The 14107-nt window shown below is 32.0% G+C and overlaps 2 protein-coding genes and 1 long non-coding RNA gene across 7 annotated transcripts in view; all 3 read left to right on the top strand.

The window, feature by feature from the left end:
- Nucleotides 1-4159: 4159 nt before the first annotated feature.
- LOC112458342 (lysosomal aspartic protease-like) lies at nt 4160-7316 on the top strand. Its single transcript, XM_025021930.1, has 8 exons — nt 4160-4339; nt 4853-5070; nt 5589-5722; nt 5867-6066; nt 6186-6308; nt 6391-6523; nt 6655-6753; nt 6832-7316. The coding sequence occupies exons 1-8, from the start codon at nt 4266-4268 to the stop codon at nt 6988-6990; spliced, it is 1140 nt and encodes a 379-aa protein (XP_024877698.1). The 5' UTR covers nt 4160-4265; the 3' UTR covers nt 6991-7316.
- Nucleotides 7317-8191: 875 nt separating this feature from the next.
- Nucleotides 8192-9761, top strand: LOC112458334. The gene is made up of 3 exons (XR_003041196.1): nt 8192-8301; nt 9141-9497; nt 9604-9761. It is a non-coding gene; the product is annotated as an uncharacterized LOC112458334 (long non-coding RNA).
- A 1021-nt stretch (nt 9762-10782) lies between these two features.
- LOC112458355 (uridine 5'-monophosphate synthase) overlaps nt 10783-14107 on the top strand; it is a 30766-nt gene continuing 27441 nt past the window's right edge. For 3 of the 5 annotated variants that reach the window (XM_025021955.1, XM_025021954.1, XM_025021956.1), the window contains exons 1-4: nt 10783-10992; nt 11237-11382; nt 11838-12321; nt 12420-12896. In XM_025021955.1, the coding sequence (XP_024877723.1) occupies nt 11242-11382; nt 11838-12321; nt 12420-12896 (1102 nt within the window). In that variant the 5' untranslated portion in view covers nt 10783-10992; nt 11237-11241. Of the gene's footprint in view, nt 10993-11236; nt 11383-11837; nt 12322-12419; nt 13885-14107 lie in introns of those variants that run through there. The other 2 variants (XM_025021953.1, XM_025021952.1) reach the window with 2 other exon arrangements.

The following is a 14107-nucleotide window of genomic DNA, read 5'->3' as shown; positions in this document are numbered from 1 at the left end:
ATGGGCGCAATTTTAGCAGGGTTTATATACGAACTTTGGGGGAAAAATTCAGTAGCGGAGTACGTAGAAAGTTATTATTATATCAAATTAGAGTCCAATCGACTTGGCCATTGAGAATTGAAATTAATTATATTGTATAATTGTATTTAGATCTCATAAGCGTTAGAGTCTGAAAGCGTTCTCGCTCAGAGCGAAGGCACGAAAACGCGGTAAGCCGATATAAAAAAAGACAGTAGAGAGACTTATTTAATCTAGTCGAGTGTAATATATGGATTTCACGTGGGATGTCCATGAACGTATTCCGAGCAAAAGTGCTGGACGGTATTCGTAGTCGTTTCTTGGTGAACATTTATTTATACAGTCTTTGTAAAGAGCTATTCTATAAGAGTTGGGACATTTACCAAATTTTTGTAATCCAGTAACACATTTTTATTATATTTCTTTATTTATAAATAACATGCATATATATGTAAATGCACATATAAACAAAAATGTTTTCAAGAAACGATTGTGAATGCCGCCCTATGTTCGAAACTTGCAAAGATTATTTTGAATATATATAACCTCAAGTGGGTTTATAGAATAAATTAAATATTGCGATTTTTTACGTTTAAAATGCAATTTGTAAGTTACGAATTTAATCATCTCTTTCTCTGAACAACTGATATGATAACGAGGACATTACTGAGCATTCGCACAGTACCAAGGGTTTTGAATATCGAGGTATTAAGCTAGGAAACGACCGGTATATATCTATAAATGATACACATTAATCCGACAAATTGGATTAGTTTAAAAGGTCTATATTATCAATAAGTAGATAATACCATCGAAAATCCGGCGCACCCTCCCACAAATAACACGAAGAATTCGTGGTACGCAGATTCGAGATAAGTCTTTTGATTATCACAACTTTCTCAATAACTAAAATGCCGCAAAATAGTTTTATCTTACCGTGTAACGGCCTACAAAGCGTGTACTCGTCGAAGACAATGAACATTAATGACAAACGAAGCAAACATTTTTATCGAATATTTTCACTTCGAGCAACTTTGAGGATTTTAGACATGTCTACTTGACTTTTGTTAAGCAAGTACGTTGCAAGCTCGAAATAAAAAAAAAAGAGAAGATTTTCAGGCGAACGCACAGCATAATTTAAAACACTCTGAATTCTGTAAAACTTTCGTTACATTATTATGTAGAACGTATGAGGTCTTTATAGGTAAAGTCTCATAACAGCCCGTATCGCCGTATTGTTTGACGATAATTAATTAAAGGGATTATTATCGATTGCGGCATTGATTACTTATAAAGATTTCATTTGTCTTCGCAACTATTAATCACATGCTGATTTGTGTGCAAAAACCAATAGAAAAATGAAAAATGAGAAGCAGCGGCCATAATTAACTCAAAGGAGATAAGAAATAAAAAACTTAAAATACTTTAGAAAAAAATATATATAGAGGAAAGTCCTCTATTATGAGATATAAGAATCCTAATATGAGATGGCGGGGTTTTTTCATGGTGGGATCAACAGATGGGATCTAAGGGCCTTTTAGCTTAACATATCTCATATTAGGATCCTGTCTCATAGGGGACTTTCCTCTATATGTATTATAAAACACACAATAATAATTATTATTATTTTTAAACTCTTATTTTTCACCTATAAATTCTACGTCTTTATAACATCTCGTACGTACATTTCGCTATTCGTTTTCGCAAACAAATCAGGGGAGGTCGTGGTAATACTATTAACATACTTGAGCGGGTGTGTTGGGGGGAGACATAGAATGTCCAACGCGCACAAACACATACACACATGAATACTTGCAAAGTATGCGTTTTGCGGTCGCGCGAAGATTGCGTCGCGATCTCTGGAGATGCGTTCGTTGTTTTCGAATAAAAGTGAAATATATTTGTGTTACTGTAAATGTAACGTTACATCGTATAATTCATTGCCTCCTGCCCTTTTACAGCAATCTATAATCGTTTTAACAATTTCATCACCTGTTATAATTTTAATGCATTTTTTTATATATTAAAAGTGAAAGTGAGTGAATGAAAGAGAGAGAGAGAGAGAGAGAGAGAGAGAGAGAGAGAATTATATGAAATATATACGCAATAAGATTTTAATTAATATAAATATTGTGTTATGATAATAATTCTTATTGGTCATTGCAGTGATCGAATTGTTTAAAATATAGCATTTAATCTTAGCATATATAAAATAATAAGAAAGTAAAATATGAACCCTAAAAGAACGCGTGTTATGTTTAAGTACAAGCCCGTCAGAGCAATCACGTGTACGCATGAAAATAATACTATACTATTAAGTTCATTATTTTCTCTTACAATTGTAAATCTGTAACAGGACGAGCAGAGAACCCGATTTGACGAGAACGAGCTGATCTGATTAGAAAAATGCCGTTAAACTTGGCATTTTTTGAATTTCTTTACTCTGACAATCATCATTTTATGTATCAATTGCCATGTGTTATTTCAATATATTATTTTGATATGAGCATTTTTAGATGAGCCTGGAACTGGATCTTTCTCCTCCTTTTCAGAGAGGACCTAAACTGCGTAAAAAAAGAAAAAATGACACGTAGACACATAGCAGCTCACGCAAGCAATGGCAGAGGATACAGGAAAGATTTTACTTTTTTTAACATTTCTTTTTTTTTTGTTTCAAAAATTTATCTAATCTTTTTTATCTATTCCATAATATCTCAGTTTAAAATTCTGGTTGTTTTTCAAAAAAAGGTATCCAGAAATAACTGTAATTGTTAGTAGTTGTCACCTGAAGTTAATAGCGAATTAAAAAATCAAATTTGCTCGTCGAATTACATTTCAAAGTTACTTGTCTCGAAGTCACTGTCAAATTTTTAACTTAAGTGTGTATCATCGATACTTCTCCGATGTTCTATTATTTCTACATGTACATTGTTTTAAGAAAATATTATTGTTTTAAGTGTTAAAATAATCTTAATTATTCCTTTCTTTTTTAATGATTGATATCAAGTATAAAAATATAAGATAAGAATAATACTGTAGAATTGTGTCTTTTCCATTTACATTTCCATTTACATTTTAAGTCAAGTTATGAAATTTTTAAAGCAACAGTTTCAAAGGTTAAAGTCAGTAGGAAAGTAAATTAGTATTATATAGCTAAGTTCCACAATTATAAACTCTCTTATTTATATGATTTATCACATTTACTTTAAAAATACAAATAATTTTCGACAAAAATCAGCTTACATCTTAAGGCAACAAATATAAACATAAATACATTTGATGATTTAGGGATGTTTTGGATAGTTTGTCAGAATGCTACGAGCATTTTGTTACGATACTTAATATTAAAATCTTGATTAAAATAGTACTTAATATTAAAATGCAATTGATACACTTTGCCACGATTTAGCATATTAGCATTCAAGCTAAATCTGGAATGTGAATGTACCATTGCATATTTACTACTGAAAAAAAAATTGTTAATCCCAAAAAATATTTAGTTCGATACGTTCAACTAAACATTTTAGTTAATTAACCAAACATTAGTTGTTTCAACAATTTACTTAGTTTCTTTAATCAAGAATTAATTAATTTAACTAATGTTTAGTTAACTAACTGAAATGTTTAGTTGAACGTATCGGACTAAATATTTTTTGGGATTTACAAACTTTTTTTCCTAGTGTACATATAAGTCTGTTATACCGACGCAAACAATACATACTTTCAAAGATCAATTTCATCTCATTAATCATTAAACTTTTTTTAATACATTGAGTTGTGCTAATGAAATATTTACGTATATATGCAAAACGCAATTTTTAGAGTCGATTGGATTAATGAAAAGAGCTCTTATAGACTCTCAGAGAATTTGCATAAACTTTAAAGACTTATTTAAGCCTTGTCTCCACGATGCTAGAAATCGCTCCGAAAATTAACTAATCGCATTGGCCAATTGTCGAATTGCTTAAATATGATTGGTCAATTTCTTTTCTCCATCCGAGATCTCGAAGCGATTTCTAATATCGTTCGAACACAAAGTTTTGGAACGCTTCGTTTGTTTTTCTGCCCTCTTGCTCACCTTCTTATAAGCACAAGGCCATGTACGCACAATTGTATATAAGGGAACGCTTAGCAATTTGACTGCCTGTTCTTTGTCTGCACGTACCGGTTGTGGATTGACTCGCAGTTCTAACGGTCCTAAAACAATTTTGACTTTCGTAGCTTCAGTTGTCGAGAAATTCAGGAAAATGTATCAGCTCTTTGTGACGATGACGGTAATCACGGTAATCAGCTTCGCGTCAATCAACGCGGAGTTGATTAGGTAAGTACACGTTATATACAAACGATTCACATTTATATCGACACAATAAATCATAATACTGTACAGAGATCGCGCTTCCAACTACTTGGAATCGCTGCAGAATTCGCGATAAATAATTATCAAATCAATTTCAAATACCATAATTGTATCAAATCTGTGAGAAAAACGCATTTTGAAAGTCGGAATAAAGTGAGCAAACTAATTACAAGAGATCCTTTGAGGATTCCTTCGAAAATCTTATTTTAAGTGAAATTAGCGTCGTGTGATATCCTCTTTTCATGATGACACCACAATCTCATTTAAAATATCTAATTACATTTTAATGCGTAAATATATGCAGGTAGCATATGTCAAAATGTTGAGGCTTTAAAATAGCTTTTAAATAAGAATTGCTTGAAAATGATCAAATAAATTGTTTGAAATTCGTGTTTATGTTGTACGATATATGTACATACATTCGCGTTTATACGATACGCATATAATATAACGGAATTTTTTTTATGTTGCTTCAAGAATTCCGTTATACAAGACATTCACCGATGAAAAATTTTTGACGGCACTACTCCGTTCGGGTACGGCAAACGTATCTTTGATTGATTATGACAATTTACAATATTATGGTACTATCGAGATTGGAACTCCACCGCAGACATTTAAAATACTTTTCGACACTGGTTCCTCCGATCTCTGGGTACCATCCAAAAACTGCAACGTCAGGCAACCTGCTTGCTGTGAGTATATTATAACATCGCTACCGCCCCGATATTCTATTATTTTTATATGTACATTTGTATTAAAAAAAATTAATGTTTTAAGTATTAAAATAATCTTAATTATTTTTTTCTCGTTTAATGATTGATATCAAATAAAAATATAAGATAAGAATAATGCTGTAGAATTGTATCTATTCCATTTACATTTCAAGTAAAGTTATAAAACCTTTAAAGCAACCGTTTCAAAGATTCGAATCAGTGGTAAGGTAAATATTATGTAGCTAAGTTCCATACTTCCATACTCTCTTATTTACATTATTTATCACGCTCACTTTAAAGATACAAATAATTTCTTATACAAAACAGCTCACATGCTGAAGCAAAAAATATAAACATAAACATATTTGATGATTTAACTAAATATATTTGATGATTTAACTCCTATTAGTTATATATATTTAGATTAATATAGAGAAATTTATATTTCTAGATTTTTCAATATTAACTGATTTAATTTTATTTACTTTTTTTTGCAGCAAAACATAATAAATATGATAATACACAGTCCACCACATACGTACCAGAAAAAATTACGTTTGATGTTTCTTACTACGATGCAAAGTGGCAAGATGTTAAATTGTACGGAAACTTATCTAATGATAACGTAATCGTAAGTCATCGTCAAGAAAATGATATATTTAATTATAATCACAGTCATAATCTATGAAAATTTTCTAAAAAGCACATGTTGCTATTATTCTCCGAAAAAGAACGCCCGCAATTATACTTTATTAATAATATTAACGTTTCGTAGATTGGTGGCCTTGGGGTAACATCTCAGATATTCGGCGAAGTGTTTAATTTCTCGGAAGGTTTTTTGCCCTGGGCACAATGCGACGGCGTTCTGGGGTTGGGTTATCCCGACTTATCTGAATTTGAAGTGCCTTCTGTCTTCCAAAACATGATTGATAAACATGTGGTGTCCCAACCAATTTTTAGCTTCTATCTAAATCGGTTTGTATCTTTCCGTATGCCTCACGTGTGTTTAATAGTATTTTTTTTATACTTTGTCTTTCCATGCAATGTAAAATGCAAATGTATAAACAATGTAAAAAATATACAATTCTATACAGAAATCTCACGAACGTGTTCGGCGGTGAACTGATATTGGGTGGCACCGATCCTTCCCATTACGAGGGCGAGTTTACATATGTTAATGTTACTAAAAAAAAATACTGGCAAATTACCATGGATAAGTATGTAGTTTTTTTTTCTAAATTATACGTATGTCAACCAAGGATTATATGTAAGCTAATTAGTAATGCTATCCCACTGTAGGTTTCAAATAAAAAGTTACACCTCTTGCTCGGAAGGCTGTAAAGCTATCGTCGACACGGGTTACCCTAGGATAGCTGGACCACCGCAGACTATCGAAGTTATTTACAGAGAAATCGGTGTTGTTAATGATACGGTAATTTATTATCCCTTTCTGCAATGGCAGCTTTTACAATTATCTTAAATAAATTATTGAAATAAATTAATAAATGTTTGATAAGTTACGGATTATTAATATGGATTACTAACATTGACCTTCGTTTAAAGGTGCCATGCGACGATGATTATATTTCTAAATTGCCCGATATCAATTTCGTCATAGGTAGTAAGTCATTTCGACTCATTGGTCAAGATTATATCTTGAAGGTAAAGAATATTATTATATAAAAGTTATTTAAATTGTTTTTAGAATAGAAATATCATGTCATATTTAATGTCTCATAGCTCGGCGCTGATATTGGAGGTAAATGCATTCCCGGCTTCCAAGCTGTTCCTCCGTTTGATGGTATAGAATGGGTTTTGGGCTATGTATTTATTGGTCGGTACTACACCGTATTTGACATGGGGAACGACCGAGTGGGATTCGCCACTGCAAAAAATTAAATCTTGATTGCCTTCTCATGAAGTTATCATTAAATATTAGGAAATCTAAGTGACATTACTAAACAAATAAGTCATATTATAGCTTCTTTAGAATATCGACTGACATATGGTCTGTAATTTTATTTGGACTATTATTTATATGTATATTTGGTATATTTTTAAATTAATACGTATGTGAGAATTTAGAAGAAAGATATATGCAATATTTATTCTACCAACGATATGGTACATTTTGTTCTTTCGGCAACTATCGAATTGTTAGATATTGTGACTACAACTTGTATATAAGTCGCTATTAAAATGAAGTATATATTTTTAACACTGAATATTGATTTCATATATCGCCCTTTCAATCTCATCTTAATGTAGTATCCCGAAAAATATTATCTCGTTTAATCTTATAAATTTTCTGCTTACATACGAGTACAAGATATCATATAACATTCTGCTTATATGTATAAGAGTTAATGACATATACCGCATTTGTAATCAATATATAACTTTTTACATTTCTTATGCTTACACAAACGTATACACGCATAAATCTTTTGCTTATTAATAAACATTATCTAAAATTTTCGACACATAGATACGAAATTGTGGATACGAAAATTATCATGTCGTATGTATTCTAATTAATAAATTGTTATAATATTGCAAACTTGGCTTAGGTATCTCACTATCGTTAATATTATAAACTTATATTTTGAAATTGTTATTTTTAGAAACGTGCATATTGTATTAACTACTGCTATAGTTTTAAATAAAATATGATACACAAAGAAAGATTATCGAGTAATTTTGATACATGATGTGTAACAACGATAATATTTTCTGGCAATACACGTTTGCAAAAATTTTATTGATTACAAGCCAATATGTCTCTACTCTAATATTAAAAGAAAATATCACATTATGGTACTATTCTCAATATGAAGACTACAGTGGCGCAAGTGTAATACAGATTAAATTAGTGAAAAGAGCTATTAAGCTGTACGTTCGAAGACTTCGAAGCCCAATGTTTAGAACTTTTATAACTGTTTGTTCGCCCTCCTTTTCACCTTCTTATAATAAACACAAGAATGTCCGCGCGCATCTGTACATGCGAGCAGCGACGGGAACGCTAAGTTTGATTACATTTTTTGTTTGTTGTGTGTATCGGTTGTGGACTGTGTGATTCGAAGTTATAACGCTTCTAAAACCTTCTTGATTTTTGTAGCTTTAGTCGTCGAAATATTCGGGAAATATATATCGACTCTCTGTTGCAATCGTGGTAATCAACTTCGTGTTAATCGACGCGAAGTTGCCTAGGTGAGTATACATATATCGCTACCTTCCCGACATTCTATTATTTCTATATATACATTTGTATTAAAAAAAAAATTATTGTTTCAAATATTAAAATAATCTTAATTATTTTTTTCTCGTCTAATTCGATTGATATCAAGTAAAAATGTAAGATATAAATAATGCTGTAAAATTGGGTCTTTTCCATTTACATTTTAAGTAAAATCATAAAAACTTTAAAGCAACAGTTTCAAAGATTAAAGTCAGTGGAAAGATAAATATTATATAGCTAAGTTCCACAATTATAAACTCTCTTATTTATATGATTTATCATCACGTTTACTTTAAAGATACAAATAATTTTCGACACAAATCAGCTCACGTGTCTTAAAGCAACAAATATAAACATGAATACATTTGATGATTTAGGGATGTTCTGGATAGTTTGAATGCTACGAAGTTGATGAACATTTAATATCATATTCTGTGTTCTCTTTCAAAGTTCGGGGCCAAATTTTAAATCAATTCACAATTTAGATAAAAAGTTATCAATTTTTGAATATCCGTTTTACAAAGATTTTACAGAGAAAAGTGTGAACATAAAAAAATGCTACCAATATAATGATATTTTACACATAAGTAGATTATCAACAATATGGCAACAAAATTTAAAACAATTTACAAAAATTTTTTTGAGAATTTTTTTTTTAAGAAAATAATAGTGACAGTTATTTACAGTCACTAAATCTACGTCTTTTACGTTCTGTTAGATTTGCCGTAACTATTTCATATACATTTTTTTGTTTTTAGACCTTTCTGGAGAATTAATATCGGTGTTTTTAATATTTCTTGAATCCTTTCAGTTAGGACGGAACACTCCCAATGAAGAGAATGACACAAGGAATCCAATTGAGGGTACCTCCTCGTCTGATAAAATCTGTATAATTGTCGAGGATGTTATCACGAGTGGCAACGATATTCTAGAAGGGCCGTCAAATGTATAAAAAAAGATAACCCAAACACTATAGAAGTTTATGTGGTTGATATGGAGTAAGATAGCAAGAAGAATCTCGAAAATCACGGGATTAAAGTGAAAAGTCTATTCGAGATTACACAATACATGAAGTACGTTCTCGAGGCTGGAAAGATCACGCCCGAAATAGTTAAAAACGTTGATGATTACGTGGCAGCGAATCAAGCAGCGAATATTTCCACTTAAGGTATATAAATTGTAAATAGATATTTATAATAGATATTTTATGATTAATGCAAGTATTACATTCTAATTTTGTCATTTTAGTAACTCTATTGCTTTTATTTATATAGACGCACCAAATGACAAATTCAAGCTGCATAAGGTAAATGAGTAAAAAATTAACGACGAGTCCATCAGTCTCGAAGCTGCCATATGTTAGCAGCTAGAGCTATAATATTATATGGAATCAAAACAAATATAAATCTATACTTGGCGGTCAATTTCTGGATCTGCGCAGTTGTTTTTCTAACAGATATATATTATTTACTTACACTTTATTAATATTTTAATAATTAATATGTTAATATTTTAGATATATATATATTTTGCATACTTTATTTTTATATATTTTATATACATTTTACATATATGTTTGAAATGAAATGGAAAATTCTAAAACAATACATTGCCTTAGCAATCTTTGTCAAGTTACATATATTATAATTATATAATGCGCTGATAGAATAAGAAGGATATTTAATCAGATTGATCGAAAAATTTATTTAGATTTCTGGTATATGACTTTTATTATTGTCGTGTTCAGTGGAGGCTAACTGATGCAGACCCAACGCAACAACTTGAAAATATTAAACGCTACATATAAAAAGTATACATATATATTTAGGATTAAAAGTTGAATTTGTATTATGAATTTAGCACTTAATTATTGTTTTAGGTACAAAGAAATATTTTATTATTTTGTTTCCAACTTTACATATTATTTTAATGCACAGTTATTTATTTATTTTCTGTAATTATATATATATAGTTTATATAATCGTATATTAATATTTTTGTTCAAAAACTTTAGAAATGTTTTATTTAAAAAGTTGACTGTTTAAACATTTAATTAAATCGATTAAATTTACTTGTTTATTTTGTGTTAATATTCCAATTTTGTATTAATTTTCCAATATCAATAATTTTATTTTATTTATATAAATATATTTTAATATTTGTAATTTTATTTGGAATACTCTCTGTTAAGTTTTTCTGCGATTGCAACAAATAATGGTATTTAATAAATCATCAGCTGCATAGAGTATTAATAAACTTGTTGTTACCAATAAAACCCGTGCTATTTATCTTATAAAAACTTTTATGTATAATATTCTTATTTTATTTCTATAAGAGTGTAATGATACCAAAAGTTTTTCGAATCAGATGTACATATAATACACTACTGTGCTACGTTCTTGACTTCTTGCACATGCGTCGAAAAATTGCGCAACTATCATCATGGTGGGGCTGCAGCGTTCACTCGGTTCACTTTGTGGAGTTTGGACGCTTTCGTGCTGAAAGCGGCCTGAAAGCATCGTTCCATCTTTTCTCAACGTGTAACGAGCAATAAAGATGGACTGACGCTTTCAGCACGATAAGCGCCCAAAGCGAACGGATGGGATCGCCGACGACGCACGCCGACACGTGAATCACGTGGTTCGTACAAGCAAGAAATATAGGTTAGGTTTTTAATTTAACATTCTCTCTTTCTTTTTTCCCCAAAAATCCAGCTTATTGCTCGTAACATCGTAACTTACAATGTTTGCTGTAAAATCTCCAATAAATAGATCCAGAAATAATTGTCACATAAAGATAATAACGAGTTTAAAGAATACAATTTGCAGCTACTTGTCTCCGCGGTGTCATCGTCAAATGTTTAACTTTGCGCACGAAAAATGTTTTAATGCATCGCTATAATTACAGTCGACATGGAGGTGCTCTTGAAAGAATTAGCTGTGGAACTGTACGAGATTCAGGCCGTGAAATTCGGGGAATTTAAGACGAAAATCGGTTTAAAAACGCCGATATATTTTGACCTGCGTATAATTATCTCTCATCCAAAATTAATGGTAAGTATACATATGTGAGCATCTTGATATATATATTGTAAATTTATATCAATGCAGAGATTAACTTTAATCTCGATTTAATTCGCTTTTTATCTTTTTCAAATTCTTAAAACTAGAAGAAGATAAAAAGTAAATTAAACCGAGATTAAAGTTAGCCTACATTGGTAGAAATGGACATCAGAAATCTTGACTAAACTCTGGTTAACTTAATTGATGATTAACTCACTAGATGATATCACTTTTTTCAAGATGGATAAAGGTACTAATTTTCTGATACATAAAAAAAATATTAAATTACAGACAACCGATTACATAATCAGAAATTTTGCTGTAAGCACTTTGCTGTTTGCACTTTTGCCAGTTGAATTAATTTTCAATTGAGTTAACTGAAATTTAACCGAAGTTGCTTACGATGTGCAATGTAAAGAATACTAATTCATTTTTCTCTATCGTAGGCGAAATTAGCGAGAGCTCTGTGGACACTGGTGGACGATCCTACGAAAGTGTCCAGAATTTGTGGTGTCCCGTATACCGCCCTGCCACTAACGACTTTGATATCGGCGGAGGAAAATATTCCCATGTTGATGAAGAGAAAAGAAGCAAAATCGTATGGCACGAAGAAGTTAATTGAGGGTGCCTTCTCACCCGGTGAGACTTGCGTGATCATTGAGGATATTATCACGAGCGGTAGTAGCATTTTAGAAACTGTCGACGCCTTGAAGAAGGAAAATCTGAGTGTGACGGAGACTTATGTGGTAATCGATAGGGAGCAGGGTGGCAGAAAGAATCTCGAGAATCATGGGCTCAAAGTCAAGAGTCTGTTTGTGACTACGCAACTCATGAAGTATCTCCTCGAGGCTGGAAAGATCACACCTGAAATGTTCAAGATTGTTGATGACTACCTGGCAACAAATCGGGCACCGAGCGTTTCTGTTCGAGGTAAATTATTTGTAATAGATATTTTATAATTTTAACATGCTGAGCACTCTACATTCAAATTTTGTTCCAATTTTAATAACTGTTGCTTTTATCTACAGGTGTGCCGGACGACAGACTGGAGCTGCCATATAGTAAACGCGCAAAATTAACAATGAATCCATTGGCCTCAAAACTGCTGGAGCTAATGGAATCGAAGCAAACTAATCTCTGTTTAGCGGCCGACCTAAAGGAAGCGGACGCGATTTTGGAATTAGCAAACGTAACGGGGCCTCATATTGCCGTGCTGAAGACTCATGTGGACATCATAGAGGATTTCAATGAAAGCTTTATTCTTCGGCTTAAGAAACTGGCGAAGCAGCACAGGTTTTTATTGATGGAAGATCGCAAGTTTGGCGATATTGGCAACACGGTATCGTTGCAGTACAGACACGGCTTGTACAAGATCGCCGAATGGGCCGACTTGATCACGGTGCATCCGGTATCGGGAGCGTCTGTCATCGACACGCTGAAGAAAAGTGTGGAGAATATCAGCGAACCCCGTGGCATTTTCCTGGTCGCCGAGATGTCGTGCGAAGGTGCGTTGACCACCGGCGATTATACGAAGAGCGCGGTCTCGATGGCGGAGAAAGCCTCCGATCTGGTAGTAGGCCTCGTGAGCCAATCCAATCTTTCGGCGCAACCCGGACTGCTCCAACTGACACCCGGTGTCAAGCTGTCCAAAAGTGGCGACGGGTTAGGTCAACAGTATAACGATCCGCGATCTGTTATCAATGCCGGTGCTGATTTAGCAGTCGTTGGCAGGGGTATCACGCAGGCGCCTGACGGTTATCTGAAGGCCACTTTAGAATACAAAAGGGAACTTTGGAACGCGTACGAGGAGCGGATAAATGCATTCAATATTACATAGTAATATATTGTAATTGATATATATCATTTACAAATTATTTTTCTACAATTTTATCTTCTGTTCCAGCGGGATCTGCGCAGATATTTTTCCAGCAGTTATATTTTAATGAATATTTTAATTGTTAGATTTTCGCAGTACAGTTTTTGCATATATTCCTTCTTTCGATGAAATAAAAATATAAAACACACATGTATGTATATACATACATATCATTTTATATGATTTTAAATTTTTCAAAGATAATCTAAATTATAGTAAAATAGAATGAAAAATTCTAAAACAGTACATTGCCTGAGCATTTATCTTTGCTAAATGATTATGACGCACTAATAGGATAAATATATTTAATCAGATAAAGTAAAAAGCTCCTTTATATTTTTGGTAAGACTTATTTTATCTATAGAATAACAAAGACAATAGCAGGAAACCTACGAGTTTTTGAAACCTCGATTTAATGTTAAAAATAGGTATGTATTTATTATTAATCGAACTTTGCATAATTTGTACAAATACACAATTTATTCCACAGAAATGATGATAAGTATTATTTTTATATGAATACATATAACACATACTTGTACAAACCAGAACTCTGTTTTTTTTTTTCTCTATTTTGTGACAGATAAATCTAAAGGTGTTTACAGGGTAAGGCCCTTCTTCTCGTCGTAATTTTGTTTTTATTTTTTTAAATAAATGATCACGAATTTGAAGTTAGTATAACCGTCGAGCACGTAGTATACAGTATACGTTCAGAAGTTATTTTATTAAACGAATCCTCTACGTTACGTATTGCTTTCTCACAACCCATTCTGACGTGCTGCAATCCCTTTTTGAAAAATTCATATTTTTAAAATATAAAATGCAGTAGCTTATCTCGCG

This window comes from Temnothorax curvispinosus, unplaced genomic scaffold (assembly GCF_003070985.1).
Source record: "Temnothorax curvispinosus isolate PA1 unplaced genomic scaffold, ASM307098v1 QBEX01008825.1, whole genome shotgun sequence".
Classification (NCBI taxonomy): domain Eukaryota; kingdom Metazoa; phylum Arthropoda; class Insecta; order Hymenoptera; family Formicidae; genus Temnothorax; species Temnothorax curvispinosus.
Note: the sequence above shows the minus strand (reverse complement) of the source record. Positions and strands in the feature narration are given on the sequence as shown.

Excerpts from the sequence above, each read along its gene's own strand:
- LOC112458342 (XM_025021930.1), top strand. The coding sequence starts at position 4,266 with ATGTATCAGCTCTTTGTGACGATGACGGTAATCACGGTAATCAGCTTC. Across the intron at positions 4,340-4,852 it reads ATCAACGCGGAGTTGATTAG|AATTCCGTTATACAAGACAT; the intron begins GTAAGTACACGT and ends TGTTGCTTCAAG. Across the intron at positions 6,309-6,390 it reads TGGCAAATTACCATGGATAA|GTTTCAAATAAAAAGTTACA; the intron begins GTATGTAGTTTT and ends ATCCCACTGTAG.